The sequence below is a fragment of the Anas platyrhynchos genome, chromosome Z (genome assembly GCF_047663525.1).
Source record: "Anas platyrhynchos isolate ZD024472 breed Pekin duck chromosome Z, IASCAAS_PekinDuck_T2T, whole genome shotgun sequence".
NCBI classification, from domain to species: Eukaryota; Metazoa; Chordata; class Aves; order Anseriformes; family Anatidae; genus Anas; species Anas platyrhynchos.
Genome location: NC_092621.1, coordinates 74,626,664 through 74,646,366, shown reverse-complemented (window position 1 = coordinate 74,646,366; position 19,703 = coordinate 74,626,664). Strand labels below are relative to the sequence as shown.

The 19,703-nt window shown below is 45.8% G+C and overlaps 1 protein-coding gene and 1 long non-coding RNA gene across 4 annotated transcripts in view; both read right to left on the bottom strand.

Annotated features, from left to right (window-relative positions):
• Nucleotides 1-998: 998 nt before the first annotated feature.
• Nucleotides 999-19,703, bottom strand: part of LPAR1 (lysophosphatidic acid receptor 1) — a 68,042-nt gene continuing 49,337 nt past the window's right edge. The window contains exons 4-5 of one of the 3 annotated variants that reach the window (XR_003492845.3): nucleotides 1,687-2,052; nucleotides 999-1,616 (exon numbers count right to left, since the gene is read on the bottom strand). Coding sequence is in view for 2 of the 3 variants with exons in the window: in XM_027446217.3 (XP_027302018.1) it covers nucleotides 1,751-2,052 (302 nt within the window). In the remaining variant the exon portion in view is untranslated. Of the gene's footprint in view, nucleotides 2,053-19,703 lie in introns of all 3 variants that reach the window. The other 2 variants (XM_027446217.3, XM_027446213.3) reach the window with 2 other exon arrangements.
• Nucleotides 13,184-15,530, bottom strand: LOC140000650 (uncharacterized). Its single transcript, XR_011805717.1, has 2 exons — nucleotides 15,132-15,530; nucleotides 13,184-14,815 (listed from the first exon to the last, which is right to left on the bottom strand). It is a non-coding gene; the product is annotated as an uncharacterized lncRNA (long non-coding RNA).

The window sequence follows — 19,703 nt, the reverse complement described above, 5'->3', positions numbered from 1 at the left end:
TACTGAAAGCAGTGGCAAAACTCTCACTGTGTTTAGTGGGGACAGGTTTTGCTCACTTGCTGTTTTTCCCTCTCTCAGCAAGGAACTGCCTTTTCTGAGCAGCTTTTTCCCATGATTTTAAACAGAGATGTTAAAAACTCTGCTTTGAGTTGAGCTGACCCTCTCATCTCCATTTCTTCCCTGCCCACATGGGAGAATATAGTCCCTTATGTTACATTCTGATACATTACATTGACTGATACACCTCACATTTTTTACCTTTTTTTTTTTTTTTTTTTTTTTTTTGCTATAGAGACATATTACTATAAGGAAAACGGTCTTAGAAATTTACTGTTGATATATTTTACATCGTTAGGAGAACACACAGTTTCCCAGAGGAAGGTCCCAAGTTCTTTGTCTTCAAGATCCCATCTTTGCTAATGTTTGTTCCTGTCAAGAAATTTTGATTAACATCACTGATTCTTGGGAAGTGAAATTCACATTAGTGGTATTTCTCTTTGAAACAGCTACATATGAAAAAATCCATCTGTCAGCTTAGCTTTTCATAGCAATGTGCATATGTGACTATTATATATGGAATGGTTCAGTCATTTGCAATAGACTGCTGCATATTTGGTCTTGTCTTTACTAAATAAAATTGTACCTTCATTCTTAGTAGCCCACTGCTTTCAAAATGTAGGGTAAATAATTTAGAAGATACCCTACAAATATTTCTCAGTGCAAAACACAGAAGTTGTTGGGTTTCTTATTAGAAGAAAAGTATTTTTTTTAAAGTACATATATATTTTTTTTCATGTTAAAAATCCCATTTCTTTCCATAACAAATGAGAAAAGCATTCCAACAGCAAAAATACGTCTTTTTTTTTTAACTTACCAATATGTCTGTAGCCCTTGAAGAGCCCTAGAGATGTGTCCTACTCTAAGAACTTGACCCTGAAAAACTTGGGACCCCTCACACATTACACATTTCATACCACACTTCAAAGAAGAACATTAAATACCTTGTGACTAGAGTATTGTTTATTTCATAATCTAAACAAACACTGGAATACAGTCTATGCTTTTCTACTTTCTTGCAGACTTTACAACGAGCTTTTTTTTTTTTTCTTCCCATAATTAAAACAATCTGCATACACACAGAACATGCATGCTCTCTAACACCAGTAATGAAGGTAAGAAGAGTCAGTTTCCATCATCTTCCTGTTGCCTGTATTAGAAAAAATACTTTTTTTTTTTTTACTGTAGTTACGGCAGTGTGGCTAAGGATACGAAGACTAGAGCACAGTTTTACTCCCTGCACAGAAAATGTTCATCAAAAGCATGCTGATGGTGATAAATATTACATGTCTATTAAATGAAAGGCATACTTTTATCCCCTTTACTCCCTTTTTAAAAAGACTAAGTGGCTACATGTAAATGCAGTGAAGCAGGTATAAGCTTAATTAATCAGAGTTGATTCAGACTGGCACCAAGACGCCATGAGGGCTGACGAAGTCTCAGCGAGGCTTCCCAGGGGTGAGCGTGGCTGCAAGGCATCTGCTTCCCACCTTCTGTGAGCAGAAGGCAAAGGCCTAGCAGCACAGCCGGTCCCGGCACCCGCTGCTGTGCTGGGCTGCCTGGAAGAGAAGCGCTCGTAGTCTATTAGTGTTTGAGGAAAACAAAACAAAAAAACAACAAAAAAATCACCTTTACGAGTGGGTTACCTCCCCGGGGTGGCTTCATCAGCCGTGAGGCTGGCTGGCGGGGGGCTTTACACCACCGAGTGGTCATTGCTGTGGACGCCGGCCAGGATGGTGTGGTTGAGCGAGGACGCTGAGCGGTCCGAGCCTTCGGTGGGGCCGTTGGCGTTGTCGCTGCGCTGGCAGCAGAGGATCTGCTTGAAGGTCGCGCTCATCTCCTTGTCCCGGTAGGAGTAGATGATGGGGTTCATGGCGGAGTTGAACTCAGCCAGGAGCAGGAAGAACTTCTCGTAGGCCAGGACGTTGCACTGCGGGCAGCAGACGTCGAGGAGCAGCAAGACTAATCCCGGGGTCCAGCAGATGATGAAAGCACCTGGTGAGGGGGAGAGGAGACAACACACAACAAAACCCACAGATATACCAACGTGCTGGTGCCGGTCACAACACCACGAGAACCATCCAGCTGGAGGTGGTGGTGTTTAGTTTTCTTATGCAAGGGCATCTTTCCCACACTATTTCTTCACTGACCTGATGAGACGGCTGCCTTTCAGAGACCCATGAACAGTTATGGGCAGCACATCAAAAGAGCAAGCCTTCCCCCCCCCCACCCTCCTCACAGTTTTAAATGTTCTCCACTTGGCACATATGCTTGCATTTAAAGTTAATGATGAGGAACATTTTCCCCTTCAGTTAGAGGCCTCTGACTAATCAATCTCTTGATCAGGAGAAACAATGCTGTAATTTACTTCTCGAACCAATAACAACAAAGGAAACCTTTCTGTGAGAGCTATGACTGAAGCATCAGTAATAGAGGAAAAGTGGTGCAGGCAGCAATTCTCAAGAAAAAAGAAAGCCTGGGTCTTGTTAATCCATTTCAGCCCTATTATGTAATGGAAAGTCCTAAACACACATCCTTCTTGCACTGAAATGCCGTCCTTCAACAAATCTACTCCTTTTCTTAGGGCTCTATTCAACAGAAATTCAGAGACTCCTCGGGCTTCAATAGTGTAAATGCCAAAGAGCCTTACCCTGATTAAAATGCTTCCCCCTCCTTTCTCTGCTTTGCAGAGCCCTGATGGGGACAAAGCTCAGAACAACACTTGGAGCTCAATGCAGAAATGAAATCAAAATGCCTCACATTGTACTGGAAGTACTGAGTCAAACAGTGATGCTAACTTCTTGCAGGGTTACAGAGGTTCTGAATCCAAGCATGACGGGGGAAGCCCTTGCACACAGATCCTGTCAGAACAGAGATGGTGCTCCTGAAATTTTCCAGGCTGACATGCTTGGTAGGGGTGGGAACCGAGGTCTTATCATCTGCCGGCAGGCTTAAAAGCAGCTACGAGGGCTTCCCAGCACTGCCCGGCCAGCGCTGTTTCCAGCAGGTTCTTGTCTTACCATGGTATTTGCTAACATGCTGCCTCCCTTTTTTTTGGCCCCATAGCTGCCCTCAGTCAGACTCTGCCATGCCGCTTGCTGTCCCCAGCTTGGGCAGCAGTTGCATGCCACACAGACACCTTTCCCTTCGGATGCTGCTCACCCAGATCAGGCAGAAGAGCAGTTTCTGGATGGCTTTGCAGGGTGTGCTGTGCTCCAAGATGCTGGTTGCCAACTGGGCAAGCACACACAGGTTTTCAATACACCAAAAAACAACCCCAAGCCGAGTTTGCTTGCAAACAGTGGTGCCACAGTGCCTCTTGATGCCTATCACTTTGCTGGTCAACAACACGCAGAGGGAAACGGGGAAAGAAGCTGGGAGGCGAGCTGCCAGCTGCTTGTACAAAAGCCCTGACTTCTTTTGCTGGATTGCTTTGTTAGGGGCTGGCAGCAGATTTACAGAATAGGGCTGAAATTCTCCCACAGTGAGGTGGCATCAAACACAAGTCCTCTTCAGAGCCCTTGTCTGCAGCTCTTTCGGGTTCCAGCGGGCCTGGAAAAGAGCACTTGAAACCTGGGCAGAGGGTTTTGTTCTTTTGTCCCTCACTCATACCTGTTCCCGCAAGAGTAGAAAGCTGCATCTCCTCTTATGCAGGATGGCCCAGGCCGATTCAGAGGCTGCCTTCCTCACGGAGCAGCCCTGTGAAAATCTTTCAAATTCAACCACTCGCTGCAGAAGCTGTGCGTGTTGTGCTCAGCCTCCTAGCTAGCCAGGCAGTGGTGGACTTTGTTCCAGCTTTGGTGCGTATTTTCTTCATTATGGGCTGCCTCTGGAGAATAACATCAGAGACGGGAACTCTGCAAATCATGGGATCTCCAGTCAAGGACAAAAGACGATGACAGCATCCTCACCCAGCCCGCAGCAGAGAAGTCCAACGTGGGAACAATGGGGCTGACAGGAAGGCTCTCCTAGGGTTGCTCAAAGTTGCGATTGAAAGCTTCCAATTTTCCAACAACTTTTGTTGTTTTGTTTTGAATCTTTTTTGTGGAGAAACTGAATGTATCAAACAGGACGTTCTGTTGCTACCTGTTTTGGGTACTGCTGCCAACAAGAAGCAGCATTACGGTGAGGCAGGTTGACATTAGCCCCTGAGAAAGCCCCAAATTCGCTGACAAAGGTCCACATGCAGCCCACTGCTCTGAACATTGGTCTCAAGGGGAGTTGAGACCAGTATCTCAGTATCTCAGGTAGGTCCAATAAACTACATGCTGAGGCCTGACATGGTTGCACTCCAGGAAAAAGAGGGCCGTAGCCAAGCAAGCAACTAAACTCTCCGTGCTCCTCATTCTGCCCTTAAAAAATAAAAAGAATAAAAAATAAAGAAAAAAATATATAGAGATAATGCCTGAGGCACCCCTGAGAGAGGAGGAAGCTGTCACTCTGCATGCTGCCACACTGCTGCTCGTGCCAGCTGGTGACAAGGCTGTGGAGGGCAGAAGACACACATGGCTCCAGACCCCAGAGGTAACTTGGGCTGCCCTGTCGCCCAGTGGCAGACCCTGACAACTTCCCACCTGGTTTCTTCCACGCAGTTTTCTTCCACACAAGGTCCAGGACTGACCTTTGGGCACACAGTGCAGGTTTCAGGCTTCAGAATAGACAGCTCGTTTGTTTTTGGGAAGCAAAAGCCATTGAAGCCAGCCCCATTCACTCCAGCGGGTTTTGTTTCCCTTTAGCCTCTGGGATTTTCCTAGGAAAACTTCCCACCACGCTAATGGCTCCTGTGGCTTATTAAGCTAAGTGCTTGCAAATGGTGACACAAACAATGCCTTGGGTTTTCTCTCACTTGTTATTTAACTGTCAGTGCCCTGGAAAATACTGGGAAGCATCACTCACGGTGAGGGCGTGTTTGAATTAGGTGCAGTGCAAGGAACGTGAAAGTGTCAGGCTCCTGCTAATTCAGATGTAGGTCATCTGTTAAATGTGGAATTCTTCCCCTGGAATGAAAAGAGCTTGGAGTTTATTTTTTTCTACTTCTTTGTTGGAATATTTGTCAAAGTAAAGTGACACCAAGCTAAAAGTGAGGTTAAATTCTTCCCTTTTCTGAAATCTGCTGTGCGTTGATTTCACCAACAACGGAGAACTAAAAATATCACATCTAATGAAACAAGGAGATCCAAAAGCATCATGCTGCCTATATGCCGAGAAGCCTTCAGCATACTTCAAAGTCTTTATGTATTTTTCTGCTCAGGAACAGAACCAAGAGGAGCCCAAAGTGATCAACTCCCTGGTGCATCGTAGCATTTTACAAATGCCATGAAACCCACGTTACAAGGACATACAAAGCAGATCTACTGCATTCAAGGAATCACATCTGATCATCTCTGTGGGTGTGTCACTGTCCTGCCATGGCACTAGGAAGGCCCACCATGCACAAATGAAGCTGCAGATGATAAGTCCTTGAGTAGCCTGCACAGAGAGTGTCCTGGGGAGATGCCTCCAGCCTTGGCAGCCCGTAGGGTGCTGGCCCCACGCAGAGCTGGCCTGGCTGCTGGTCTGCAGTGTGAGCAACATCCCCATGGTGCATGGCCAAGGTCAGCCCTCTGGGCCTGGGAAATGCCCATCAGGCTGAGGGGTGGCAAAGCTTGGGGGAACAAGGAAAATAGCACAGCATCCTTTAACAAGATTTAATGAGACAAGAGGGGAAGCATCCCTATAGACCGGGAAGCGGAAATCTGAGTTACGACACAAATCTCATCTTCTGGAACTTGCTGTGTGATGATACATCTCACTTGGGGCTGAAACTCCAGCTCCTCGAGCATCGTCTGGCTTGCTGTGCTGCGAGGAAGTGGTGCTGAGGGCTTTCCAGTGACCATGGTATGACTGCATCACGTCTGCCCTGAACCCCTGTCCAGTGCAGCTGTCTGGATTGGAATAAAACCCATGGTAGCTGCAAGCCTGGAAACTCCTGGGTAAGTGTGGCATCATGTCAAGATGTGATTGCGAGAGAGCAGAAACCGTTGTGGGCAATAGACACACGAAACCACACATGATAAATCACACAAAAATGAGCAACTTGAAATACAAAAGAGAAAACAACTCCAAGAAAAGAGCAGCAGAAAGGAAACATACCACCACATGAGGATAAACACTGACAAACCAGTTAGTTATTGCTAAGTCCTCAGTCCTCTAATGAATGTCTGCAAAAACAATGCAACAAATTTCACACAGTACAGAAGGAAAAAAAGGGTAAGGTAAACAACAGCCTCTGAAACACACAGAAATACATATACTGCTTTAAGGCTGTACCTGAGAGACAAATCACATCTGTGCTACCACAGGCAGTTGTGCCATGGTTGAGTTTATCACTAAGAACAGACCTTTTGGGATGGTTTGTTTTGCTGCCGGTGGAGACTGTCTCACACTGACGCCTGTATTTACAAAAACTTGGTTATAGCCAAAGCAAGTACGGCTATAACCCTCCTAAGAAGCACGCTCAGCCAGAAGATTGGACATGGTTAATAGTAAAGATGTTGAAGAGGGCGGGAGAAACATTCCCAGTGTGTCTTAAGGAGCTTTCTTCTGTTCTTCAGTGAAGTGAAGGGCAGACCCTGCACAGACCCTAAACCAAGCATGGGTAGGTGCCCCTGTCCCCCGTCCCTTGCCGTGGTATCCCTGCAGTGGCCAAGGACATGACCCAGCCCAGACACAGTTGCTCTTGAAACTTCTCTGAAAGCTTGCAGGCAAAGCATTTCCTAAGCAGCACCATTTATTTATTTATTTATTTATTTATTTATTATTCAGCCTTTTCACCTTGGACGAAGACAGACTGCATTTATTCCATGAGCATTTATTTTCCCCTCGCTCACAATGGTGAAATAAAAGGAGCGCAGCTGCTCCTGCCAAGTCAAACACCGCTGCTGCCCGTACCCTGATCTCCCACACGCAGGGTGGAGCATCCTCTGCTGCTCGTGAATGGGGAGAAAAAGTGCATTTCAAGCAGAAAGCAGCAAACCAGAGCTGGAAAGAGGGAAAGGGGGCGTGAAGATGGCTACTCTCAAGCTCTGGTGAGATGTGAGCTGCACCAATACATCCCTGTCCTAAAACATTTGTTTTCCATAACCATTTTCCTTAACCACCGTGTGTCCCTGCTGTGAGCCCTCTTCCACCCATCTGTGTGCCCACCCCGACTTTGCTGTTTGCTGGCATGCTCTGAAGCTCAACCTGCAGGTTCCTCATCTGGAGGAGGGATGGAGGAGGAAAATATGGATAGGGCTCAATTTAGGGAGCAAGAGGAGAGGTTGTCCTCTCCAAATCCCATCCTGGTGTCAGAGTATGATGGACAGCTACACCACCTCCTCCAGCAGGCCAGTGAGGACCAAGAGAGGGAAGGACACTGAGCACCACCACTGGTGACTGACAGGGAGCAGGTTCTTGCTGCAGTGATGTGGGGACACAGCTTCCCCAGGAGCACAGCAGCACAGACCTGGCTGGCTGGTGGCTGGGGGAGAAATCTGGACAGTATTGCAGTTGGAAAGCATGGAGAAAGAAAACAGAAACTGCAGCACCCAAAACAAGCTGCGGGCAAGCAGTGGCCTGCCCCTTGTGCAGCAAGGTGGTGGAGGTGTGGAGGAAACTCTGCATTACATCTGCCTTGCTGATTAAAAACAAATGTAAAAGCACAGAGCCCTGGCTGTGTTTAACAGAGCTACAGCCAAAAGGCTTCAGAAATGCCAGATATTTCCCAGCACAATGACACCTTCAGCAGGGACAGCCACTTGCTATGCTAACTGGGGAAAAACCTCATCAGCTGCAGCACAACTGCACTTTTTCATGCCCTCACCATCTGTAAAGCTTTATCAATAAGCCTCCTTATCACCCTGCATATTATTGTGTGCATAGCTCAAATGGAGATTAGGACTGCATGAAGTAGTCCTCATTTATAGCTATGTATTGTTTTCCCCAGATAGATACAGTATAGAATGAAATCTAAAATGAATGCTGGATTATTACATATGCAAAGGACCTGTGAAGACCATTTATCGTGCTGTAAACATACAGAGCGTAGGCGTCATTCTTCTAATGCTAGTCTGACATCATTGTCCCCGATTTTGCCACAACACTACTACAATATAGCTTATAGTTCTTACTGAATGAAAACACAGTTGTTGCTGTTATCTGTAGTTTTCTGCTGGAAATAGTCAGCATTGGGGTAAGGTCTGCTTTCACCCATGGAATCTTTATTCTAAAATATAAAATGTGGCTACCACAAAATGACCAGGTTAAGAAAGGTAAAATAACCCCATGCTAGATTTGGCAAAGTCTGCAAAAGTTGAGATATTAACGTCTTGCTCCTCCATCTACAGGCTCCAAGGCTCCACCAGGCTTGGGGCTTACCAAGCTTTGTGTCTCTGACTGAGTGCAAAATGCTGCTTTCTATCGGACGTGATGCTTTCTATCAGGCTGTGAAACTCTGATGCACTAGAAACTTTGGGTTTCACACCTGACATTTCTCTGATGGGTTGTGTGTGAGGGGAAGGGGCAGTATCTGCAGCAGTACAAAATGGGAAATGAGAACAAAGGAAAGCTGACAAAAATCTGCATCCATCTTCATGAAACAGTATCTTACACATACTTCTTGAAAGACGGTCTGGGGCAAAAGAATCCGGGAAGTAGGAGAAAATACCCAACTAGGAGGTGTATGGAAGGGTCCCAATGCTATGACTTACCGGCCTGTCCTTCACAGCACTATACTTGCCCCATTCCTGGGATCCCTGTTTTAGTCTCCCATGAGCTGAGCAAGTCTGAATTTGCATTTAATAGACAAAATCCTGACTTCCTTATGGACAGGAGCAAATCTCCAACAGTTTTTTCCCAATTTCACATGGAAAACAGACAGGTTTGCTAGATTTTTCAATCTAGTGCATGCATGGTTGACAAAAGGACTTTAAAATAATAAGCTGTTTCTGCTAGCACTGTATACACCCCTTGACTTCCTACCTCCCTCACAGATAGATGCATGCCCACACTCCAACCTCGTCCTGAATCCAACCTCAGGATGTTAAGCTGTTGTGTTTGGTCAGACTGCACAAACTGATGGCTGCATTGTAGAGAAGCACAGAAATCATATCTTCCTCCAAAATGTACTTCTTCCCAGGAGGAATGCAGCATGTGCCTGCTTCAAACATCTGTCTTCATCTCTGAGCTCCTGTGCACTGGATTTGTTCAGTGTTTAAGGCATGGCTTAAACTTTGTCAACTATAACACTTAACATTTCACCTGTGACTGCTTGTCTCTTTTGCCCTTGTCACAGAATCACAGAACCACAGAACAGCCCAGGCTGGAATGGACCTCAAAAGACCATCATTTTGTGGGAAAAAGGAGCCTAGATGAAACTATCTGGCACCCTGTCTGGTTGTGTTTTGAGAGCCTGCAGTGCTGGGGACTTGACCATGTCCCTGTGGAGATTGTTCCACCAAAGGGGAAAAGGTGTTTGGATATCCCCTTGTATCCAAAGGTGTTTGGATATCCCCTTGATTCAAATGTATGTCTGTCACTGTTTTAAAGGACATCCTCCAAAGACAGCATGTGCAAGCTGCTTTCAGAAACAAAAAGGAAACACGTGAACCTAAGGCAGCTTATCCACATCCACTTGAATCCCTCAGCTCAAAAGGTTGTTAAGGGAAAATGGATTTCGTCACTGATCTAATGACTGCAGGAGAGAGACAGTGTTTTTTTAATTATTTTTTTTTTCTCTCCACAAAAGTAAGCCATTTATCTATAAAAAAAGCATTTTAGACAAAAACAGGAAGTCATTAAGTGACAATGGTCAGGATTCCAACTGATTTCTAAATTCATAAAGATATGTGAAGTTAATCTCTGAATAAAGGCCCGGCTGTTGCCAAAGCAATTTGAGCATTTATCTCTGTGTAAAGACAAACAGTAGTCCCCATGGAGTTCCTCTGTTGCCAAAAACCTGACACACAGAGGAAACCTCAGTGTCTTTTTCAGCTTTCAGCCGTTCTACATGAGCCTTTATGCTTTGCTGTGGACAGAAATGCTTGTGCAGTCCCAAACCGGCGGTGGTAGCTTGGCTGAAACAAGAGCACCAAAGTCCTGCAGATCAGAGGCTCCTGGGGCTCATGGTGCTGATGTCCCAGGGTCACGGTGAAAATCACCTTTCAGTCCACACCTGGCATCCCACTTGCACCACCTAGCTGAAATTCAGCCTCCCCTTTACTGGCAGTAGTTGCTCATGGTCATGACTTGAGACACCAGGTGGGAGACAGATGCATCCCAGAGGCAAGAGGAATTGGTGAGGCCCTCAGCCCCTGGTATGGGGCAGCTGTGGGTGACAAGCAGTGGCCCTGTGGTGACTCTGAGTCTGAAGACACGCAAAACTCCCTTCACGTGCACCTGTGTCTCCATGGACAATGCCAAGAACCCCATCCCTTCTGTCAGCATCAGCTGTGCGGGGGCCCTGAAGGTCAGCAGAGACGGGGCAACCCCAAAGTCCTTGTGGTGGGCACGCCACCCACACGTGAAAGCTCATGGCCAGAGGTCACCTCAGGCAGGTGCAGGACAGCTGGCACCCCGCAGGCAGCTCACAAGCCGGGCTCTGTTCTGCCTGTACCTTCAAGGTATATCTAGCATGCCTGGGACCTGGGCGTTTCTTCGCTCCTGTAACTACCTGCAGGTTTTAAGCACAGAAAAATCTTTCACGGTGGTGTTGAAAAAAAACTGTTTTCCCTCCTTTTCTTTTGGGAATCCGTAAGCCCCCTGTGTACTCTGGCACTTTCCCAGGGGCGGTCACAATGCCACACTTAAGCTATACACTTTGTTTAGCAGATTTCAAGCGACATTGGTGCATGAGATTATTTAATTGTATGTTCCGTTGTTGTCAGGGACATTAAGCGTTGCCGGTATTATCTTTGGATGAGCTCCAGTTGCAACACAAGTTTCCAAATGAAGCATGGGTGGATGCAACTTCATGTGTAAAGGCCTGCTTTGATTCTTACGTAAGATGAAACTAGTAATATTAGAATGAACATATTAGCCTCTATCTGCTTCCTTAATAGGAATAAAAACAGCTTCTCCCATGCTTGTACCAGACTGTGAACAGGACAAAGTGCTACAAAAGGGTAGAGACACTTGAAAGGGCAGCACTGTACACTCAACTGCAGGATATCTGTGTGTGCTTTTATTTGATAGAGCCCTAGTGGAATTTATCCAACGACAATTAGCTGGTAAGGTGTGGTGGACATCCCTTGAGGCAATTGTGTTAAGTCCAGTTACACAAAACACAGATTTTAGAGCAGAATCAACCATGACATCTGTGTCTCCCTGGAAGAGCAAAGAGCAGAGCTCCAGATTGAGATGGACAACAGGGAAAGAGATCCCGTGGCTAAGGGGACTCCAGAGTATGTCTTCCTGAACAGTCAGATGGTCTTTTGGATTTGTTGGGATAGCCTCCTTCCCAAGCAGACATCCTCCTCCTGATCTGAATGTTAACAAAATAAAATACTGCCTGAATGCGGCAGCAGCCTGGGGCAGCTCATGCACAGAAGTCCCCCATATATGCCGCAGCTGAAGCAGCTCTCATGTGGAGAAGGAGGGTGTCCAGGCCCAAACGACATCGCTCCTGCTATTACCTGACCACCGAAACATCTACAAAGAGCAGTGATAAAGCAGAGGCAGGATAAAGCCTTAGGACAGCAGAAAGGCATGGCATAGCACTTCACAAGAGAACCACCGAGAGATTAACTACCCTGATTTTGTTTGTGGTAAGTATATACTGAGAGCTTATCAGAGGGGTAAGTTCCAGGTTTCAGCACTTAATTCTACATGTACTCATTTAAACCTGTCTAGATGAGGCTGATAGGCAGAAAACACAGCTTCTAGCTTGTCTTTCTACTCAGCAGATGAGACATGATTTAAAGGGAAGCAGCTACCTCTTGGCTCTCACAGATGCCTCTGGTTTGCCTTGGAACACCTAATGTGCACTGTCTGGATAAGATCACCTCATACTCTAACTTAAGTCTTAGATGTCAGGGAGAATCAAAGACAAGTGCTTTATCAACTTCAATGAAGCCAGTCTGTGGATTCATTAAAATATTATCATGTGGAAAGCAGCATTGCAAAAGTGTACAGTAGGCACTTTTTTTCCCCTGTCAGGAGGGTGTTTGCCATCCTGCAGCATATAATTTCACTGTGCTAAAAACAGTATTTCCCATACTTAAAATGGGAGATACAGTGAACGAGACTGGAAGTGTTTCACTGGTTTTGGTAAATATCTGAATTCCAGTGGCAGCTTCTCTGTAATTTCCCTTGTGCATGCCATCACTGAATCGATATGGATTAAAACTTCTCAGGCAAACACAGAAGACCACATTGATAAAATTTAGCCTTTACTCACAGCTTTGCGAATCACATTGCCAAACAAGGCTTTATAACACAAAATAAAAAAAAATAAATAAAAACATACATCTTCAGCTGGTCCTTTCTCTCGGCTGTTGAAAGTGCTGGAATACAGTTATTGGGGAAAGGATGCTCTACACAGTTCTGCATTATGTCCTCAGTGCAGTGTGAGCAGGTAAAAATCAAAGCAAGGGATAAATTCAGAATGCACGAGACACCCCTCATCCCTATGAAGAAGGGAATCCCAGTTTCATCCCCCCTAAAGTTAGCTGTGAAAACTGCTTCTGGGTTAGGCCAGCGATGAGTCTTATATGTGAGTTTCCCCACATTCACACATATACCACTGGCATGAGTTTGATTCGGCAGAGCAGATCAATTCTTGTGTCCCAGCTGCTTTTCAGGAGCAGCACTTTACCTCTGGCAGTGTGCTCTCCCAGGTCTACATGTAAGTTTAACCCGCTGTAAGCAAAGCATGGGACCTAGAAGTGCCCAAGAATAGTGCTTGCCTTTCAGCTACTCTGTTACCACCACATCCTGCGTCACTGTGGCTTAAAGATTTCTATATAAATAGCTTCCGAAACCACAAAAAAAGAGCACTATCATACCACATCGAAGGTTGCTCAATCTGCATGTTTCTGAGGATGCGACTCCTTCAACCTCTGGCACACTGCTTGTGCCAGTGTCCTCATAATGGGCTGCAGATTTGGGCTATGACAGAAGAAGTAACAACAACGAAAAAAAAATAGTGCAAGGTCTTCTCTTTCAGTTTGTTCTGGATGCTGATGCTGATGCCGCGGGGCATGGGGGAGCCATTTCTGCTTCCCCCAGACACTTGGCTTCCCTAATGACACTGCCAGAGATGACGGTAATCATTTTCCACGGCCAGCTGTCTTCAGACCAGGGTGGATTCTGGTTTCTCCCAGCTGCACCAGGAGCACTCAGAGAAGCGGGCTGTTCTGGCGGGGCAGAGTTTGGGAATGGGTCCTTCCTAGCACCCTCCCCAGTCATGGACCTCGGTCCACAGAGAGCAAGACATAGGTGAGGGTAAGTGTAAAACCTTTGCTGGCTGAAAATAAAACCACCCAGAAGTTTTGGAAACACAAAAGGCATTTTAAACAACTCTCTGAGATGCGGACTAGAGCTGATCTGGTAATACATCAGACAGCTACTATATATAGTAGGATGGTACTTTTCATTTTAAAATAACCAGTAACACCAGTTTGATCAGATGTATCCGACCAGCTGTGTGCCAGGCAGCCCACACCATGGGGTGCCAGAGGCAAAAGACACCCGTGAAAGCTTTTCCTACACACTTGGAAAGGCAGAGACTAAATGCTGAGAATGACAAAAGAGTGGCATCCGAAAAGCAAGCCTGATTTGTTCTGCATGCTTGGGATGGTACTTGGATCCTTCTGATCCCCTCCTACCAACCCTGAATGCTGTGCCCACTGGCCACAACCGCATGACATGCTGCAGGAAGAAGTTTTAGATACAGGATCTGGACATCATTTCAGGGAAAGGGGGCAGCGTACAAGCTGGGAGACACCCATCAAAGATATCATATCTCTGGCTTCCAGAAGCAGTTGTAAAAAAAAAAAAAGAAAAAAAAAAGGTCACAAAAGGTACAGCTTCATTGAAAGCAGCCCCCTAAAAGAAAAACAAAAGGTTCCTCCAGGCTCTCTGGTGCTTTTCACACAAAAAGTTTCTGCAAGGTTATCAGTCTTCAAAGGAAGGTCTTGGTATGCATCCTTCCACTTGAGACAACACAGTGTTGTAATCATGGATGCAGGTTGTGAAACGGAAGCCCTAGCTAGTGTACATCTGCTGTTATTCCCTGCTGAAGGAGCAAGTGGAGGACCAGGACTGCTACCAAACCATAAATGCAATGTCCAGCTGGATTACCTTCAGCTGCTGCAGCTGCTTGCAGCTCAGCCATCAGGCTAACGAGGCAGCAAAGCTATGGAGCTGCAGAAAAGGTGGAACAGAGCCACTGGGATTTAAAAAGACACCTCTTCAGGTTCCTGCTGCCAGCTCCTGCATTGCTCCAGGCTGAAAACCTGCAGCGCCAAGCAGACAGGGTGTGCTCACATGCACTGCAGAGACAGCATGTGTCCAGGAGACCGAATCTGGGGACACAGGAACTTTTGTTTCAATAACTACAGCAGCAACACTGAGTGTTCCTCCTACAGCACAGACCCAAAACAGTGCCTGCAGGATCATTCAGATGTTTTAATTTGGCAGTGCTCGCAGTTAAGTCTGATTATTTTGGGGTGGACATATTGATGTATGAGTTTGGAAGTTTTCTGCAGTTGTTTTTGAGCAGATATCTGTGGGCTTGCACCTAAAGCAAAGGAAAAACAACAAGAGATAAATGGAGACCTTCAAGACAAAAGGCACTCTACTCAAGATTTAAAAAAAAAAAAAAAGCAATTAGTACAATGTAAGCAAACTGCTTGCAAAATCCATCTACTCAGCAAAGTAATTGCTTACAAGAAGTACTCCATGTGCTCTATTTGAAATACACAGCTTTTTTTCTTTAAACTTGAGATAAGAACAAAAACCCAAACATGCTAAAGGAAGTCAATCAGAGCTGGCCTCATTTTCTTTTTAAATGTATTACAATGAAAGAAATATTGCGGTAACATTGACAAAAATACCCGTGCAGGGGAGGCATAAGCGGGGGAGACCTGATGCACCCTCAGATCAGCCTTTGGTGGATGTCAGTGAAAACTCCTGGTGATCCTAGCTGGCTTCTCACGATTTCTCTGCTCAGCTCAGCTCAGAGCTGCAGACACAGCAAAACCAGACAAGCAAAACCAGGGATGAGTGCAGAAGGAAGAGAAGCCATGTCAGCTCTGCAGGAAGAGCCCATGCCCCCAGCTGCTTCTCCTCAGAAGGCAGGCTTTGTAGCCTGGGGATGGATCACAGCTGTGCCTCACATAATAAGTCCCAAACCAAGCAGCACAACAGGCTGCAGATCTGCTGGGCTCTTGCTAGCTGTTGTGCAAGCTACACACAGGGAAGAGTAAGGCACACCGTCTTCTGTCTCAGGTACCTTCTTGAAGAGGCAGGCAGCGAGGGATGCAGCTGCCTGCTCCAAAATCACTCAGCTTTCAGTTTCCTTGGTCAGCTGGTGGCACCACAGGTGTATTGACTGATGCTAACGTGCTCTGTCTCTGCTGTCCTGTTGTTTGAACCCTGACACGTAACTGTGTCTATTGCTGCTCAATGACAACAGGGAGCTGCAAGCAGGGCAATGACCGGGCAGGTGTTCGTGACCAACTGACGGCAAGTTTAACAATCCCATGGTATTTCAAACACTTTCCTGAAAACACCCACTGGTGTTGTTTATCCGACTGTACTCCTTCCTCAAGTGACACTTACCAGGCAAGATGCAGGGAATGTCACCAGCTTATGCCTGAGTGCTCTGCAAAGCCCCTGGTGCTGGACTTGGTGCTTCAGCACATGGGTGCTGGCAGTGGTGTGGTTGCCGTCCTCCTACACTGACCACTGTTTGCAAAAACTGGGCTGTACCTACCTGGGGAAGGATGTGGGAGAGAATGGAGAGCTGCAAGAGCACTGCTGGGACTTCTGTACACCCTACCAAAAATAGGAGGGCTTGGCCTCAGCAAGTCACAAACAGCATTGTTCACACAGTGCTGGTCTTTGGTGTCCTCCCAGTTGGTCAGGGAAGTTCCCTCGAGACTGCTGCTGTTGGACACTGGTGTTTATGCTCTATACATTACTGCAATTGTCCATTTATCACGTTCATAAAAGAGAAAAATAAAGAAAAAAAAAGAAAGGTCTCTGATCCACAGCCTGGATGTTCTTCATCTCCTCCTTACTCTGCACCACAGAATAATGCCTGTGTTCATCAGTGTCAATTTGGGAAAGACTTTGAGGTCGATAGGAAAAAGTTTAGTTCAGTTGTAGCCATCAAAACTGCTGCTAGCAGCAGGTCTATGCTTCAGTGCAGCTGCAATCCAGGCATTCTGAGTGGGAAATGCAGTAATTTGTAGTAGATGGAGCAGGGCATGGTAAGAAGTAACACATAAAGCAGCAAGGGAATGAGATTGTCCACAAAATGCAGTATGCTACACCCTATCAGGAGGCTTGAAAGCAGGTAAGGGAACGGCAGAATGCACTGCGCATGCAAGTATTTAAAGCAGCAGATTTTCCTCAGAAAAGTTCTGTGGAAAAATGTGCAAACCATGGAAAGAGACAACTCCAGAAGTTATTTACAACAGAAGGGGGCCACAGGCGACCTGGTGCCTCTCCGTCCTTTTCCCCAGCCATGCTGAGTTTTGTGATACTTTGGCAGGCTGTCCCATTAAGCCAGCACCGCTAGATCATGAGCTGTCTCCTTCCTGTGCTGAATAATCACCAGACACTTGCTGGCAAAACCATTCCTTGCCACAATGCTTAGGTAATTTATTTATTTATTTATTTATTTATTTATTTATTTATTTATTTATTGGGGGTGTAGGAGTATTCATAATTAAAGTGATCTGCAACATGCTAAGCAGGGAGCAGGGAAGGAGTGCAAAGTGAGGAATGGCCCTTATGTCTCTCTGTGGCTTATTTAGCACAGCACAGCTTTTCAAAAGCGTGTTGTTAACAGAGTGCTGGAAACTTGTCTAAGCCACTGCCACAACTCTGTTTGTGCTGGCTGGCTTCAAGGACATCTAAATGTTTTCCTGTTGTGTTTTGTTTTGTGGGGTGCTGAAAGCAAAAGCACCTGAGTGGAGGGAAGTGCCGTGGCTGTCTGGGAGATGCTAATGGAAGATGGACCAGGAGAAGGAGCCAAGACTCCTCTGCTTTTGGTCTTCTCGGTGACAAGGGCCAGGCAGGGCCCAGCAGGCCACCAGAGGGGTTGTGCACACCCTCCATGAGGCTTGCTGGCACCGAAAACACCTCACCCATGGCTGTTCTCAAGCAGCAGGACAACTGGGGAGGCAGCTGCTGACAGTACGTGATGAAGGCACGCTGATCAGCTGCTGAGAGCTTGTGAGCTCCAGGCAAGGCCTGGGGTGAGAGCTGAGGGCATGGCGCTGAGGGCGAACGCGCAACAGCAGCCACAGCAATGGGGGCGTCCTCACAGTCCTCGTACACGCGCCTCGGTCTCAAAGGATGGAAATAATCCATCAATGGAAATAATCCAGCACAAGTCCCCCCCCATCTACACCGCAGGACGATTCATCCGTGAAGCGAGTTAGCAAATGATTAACCGTTTTCGGATGTTTCTGTTACTGATATCTCTCATGCTGCTTCAGGAAGTTTCTGAACCAATCTCTAGCCTAGAAACTCTTCTCTAACAGCTCTTTAAAATGCTGGCAATGTGCCTGACTTTTCCAACCACTTTTTTTTTTTTTTTTTTTTTCCCCCTAGGGCATTGGAGATAGAGGTGTTTAAACAGTGAAAATATACTTCCAAGTATGCAGGCTTTTTTTCTTCCTCTTTTTTTTTTTTTTTCTTCCTTTTGTTAAAAAAGTGGTTTGTCCATGTCACAGAAGTGGAGGAGATAGTTTCAAGATGTGGTGACATACATCTCTTATTACAACATATTTACAAAGCACATGCAGAGGTCCACTATACTGCTATTGCAAAATGCTGCCTGCAAAATCATACATTCAGCCTTGTAAGCAATACTAGTGCTTTTTCTACACATAGAACTGACTGCTTGCTTAACAACAAAAAACCTCTCTAAAGAAGTATCAGAAGCCTTCTGCTCGTGCATGTATATATATTGATTTCAGCTTTCTTACATGGAATTTAAAAGATACTCAATAAAATTGTTACGTACAGCTACATTTCTCTTTCCTGTTTGTAGGCAACAGCAGCAGAAAGAGGCAGTGAACTTAAACTTCAGATGAAAAGCCGGATGTCAGAGCATCTCTAATAAAATTTTTGGCAAATATAACATTTTATTTAGTTCTTTTTAATTAATTAATTTATTTTTTTTTAGGGAGACTTCCACTCAGCAATGAAATATGCAATGGAGACATCCCTTAGCTGACCCGTTGCAGGATCTGCTCTGTTGTATGAGTCACAGGTAACTTCATGGTCAGGTTTTATTATCTGGTTCATGTCTCTGCTTAGATTTCTGCAGTGTTCAAGGCAAAGTCCTGGCACTGGCAGAGCCAGATGCTGAACTCCTGCTTCATCCCATGCTGGGGGCAGATCTCTTGTGGAGTTTTGGATGGAGATGGGCACATCTGCAGCTTGAGGCACTGTCACAAATGCCGTGTCCTGGACCACCAGCTAGCTTGTGCCTGGACATCCCTCCCAAAGGAAAATTCCCAAACAGGCAGAACTGCTTTCTGCATCAACCCACCCCAGCCCTGCCTGGTGTCCCTGGGGAGAGCATGACAGCCCTGGCCTCTGTTCAGGTGGATCCAGAGGGGATTACCAGAGGCCAGGAATCCAAAAATGCTGCACATCCCAGTGCCAGCTGCAGAGCCGCCAGTCTGTGTCTGCCCACAAGCTGCTGCACCAGGGATGCCACCTGCACTGTTTCTGAGCACCCACCATTATCAGTACTCTGGAGGGGGAGGGAGGGGGGCATTTTCAGTCGATTTTTTTTTTTTCTTTTCTTCTTAAAATCTGAGCACCATAGGAGAGGTAATCCAAAGCTCCTTAGACTTGTGAACATGTTTACCAGAGAGGAAACTGCAGGTACCAACTAGCTGTGATGGCCCACAAACCAGTGGTCCCCAGGCAAATGTATCTGAATACAGATGTTCTGAGCAAATGACCACCTACCCAGCCTGGCAGGCAAGATTAAAAAAATAATAATAACACCATTTTCAAAAGTAATGTGAGGTTTTTAAATATATATGTATATATAAACAACTCTGAAAGTGTCTTGGGCATTCAGAACTTTTTCTGAAAGTAAACAACTTGCAGGTGGACTGCAGTGCATGAAATATGTAATTTCACCAAAAAAATAAAAACAAACCCAAAGCATTTCAAAATTCAAAACAAACAAACAAACCAGAAAAAGCACACTGAATGAACAGTTCTGTGTTAATAAAATGCCATTTTCTTGTGAAATTAAAATCCATATCCATAACAGAAATGTAAGAGGTTTGATTAGATTCACTCATTGTTCAAATAAATCTGTTTTTAATGCCTGCTGGTGGCAGGAAGTGCTGGGGGCTTGCCACTGGGATGAGAGCCCCTGCAGAGACCTGGGGAAGACAAAGCCAGCATGCTCTCAGCACCAGGTC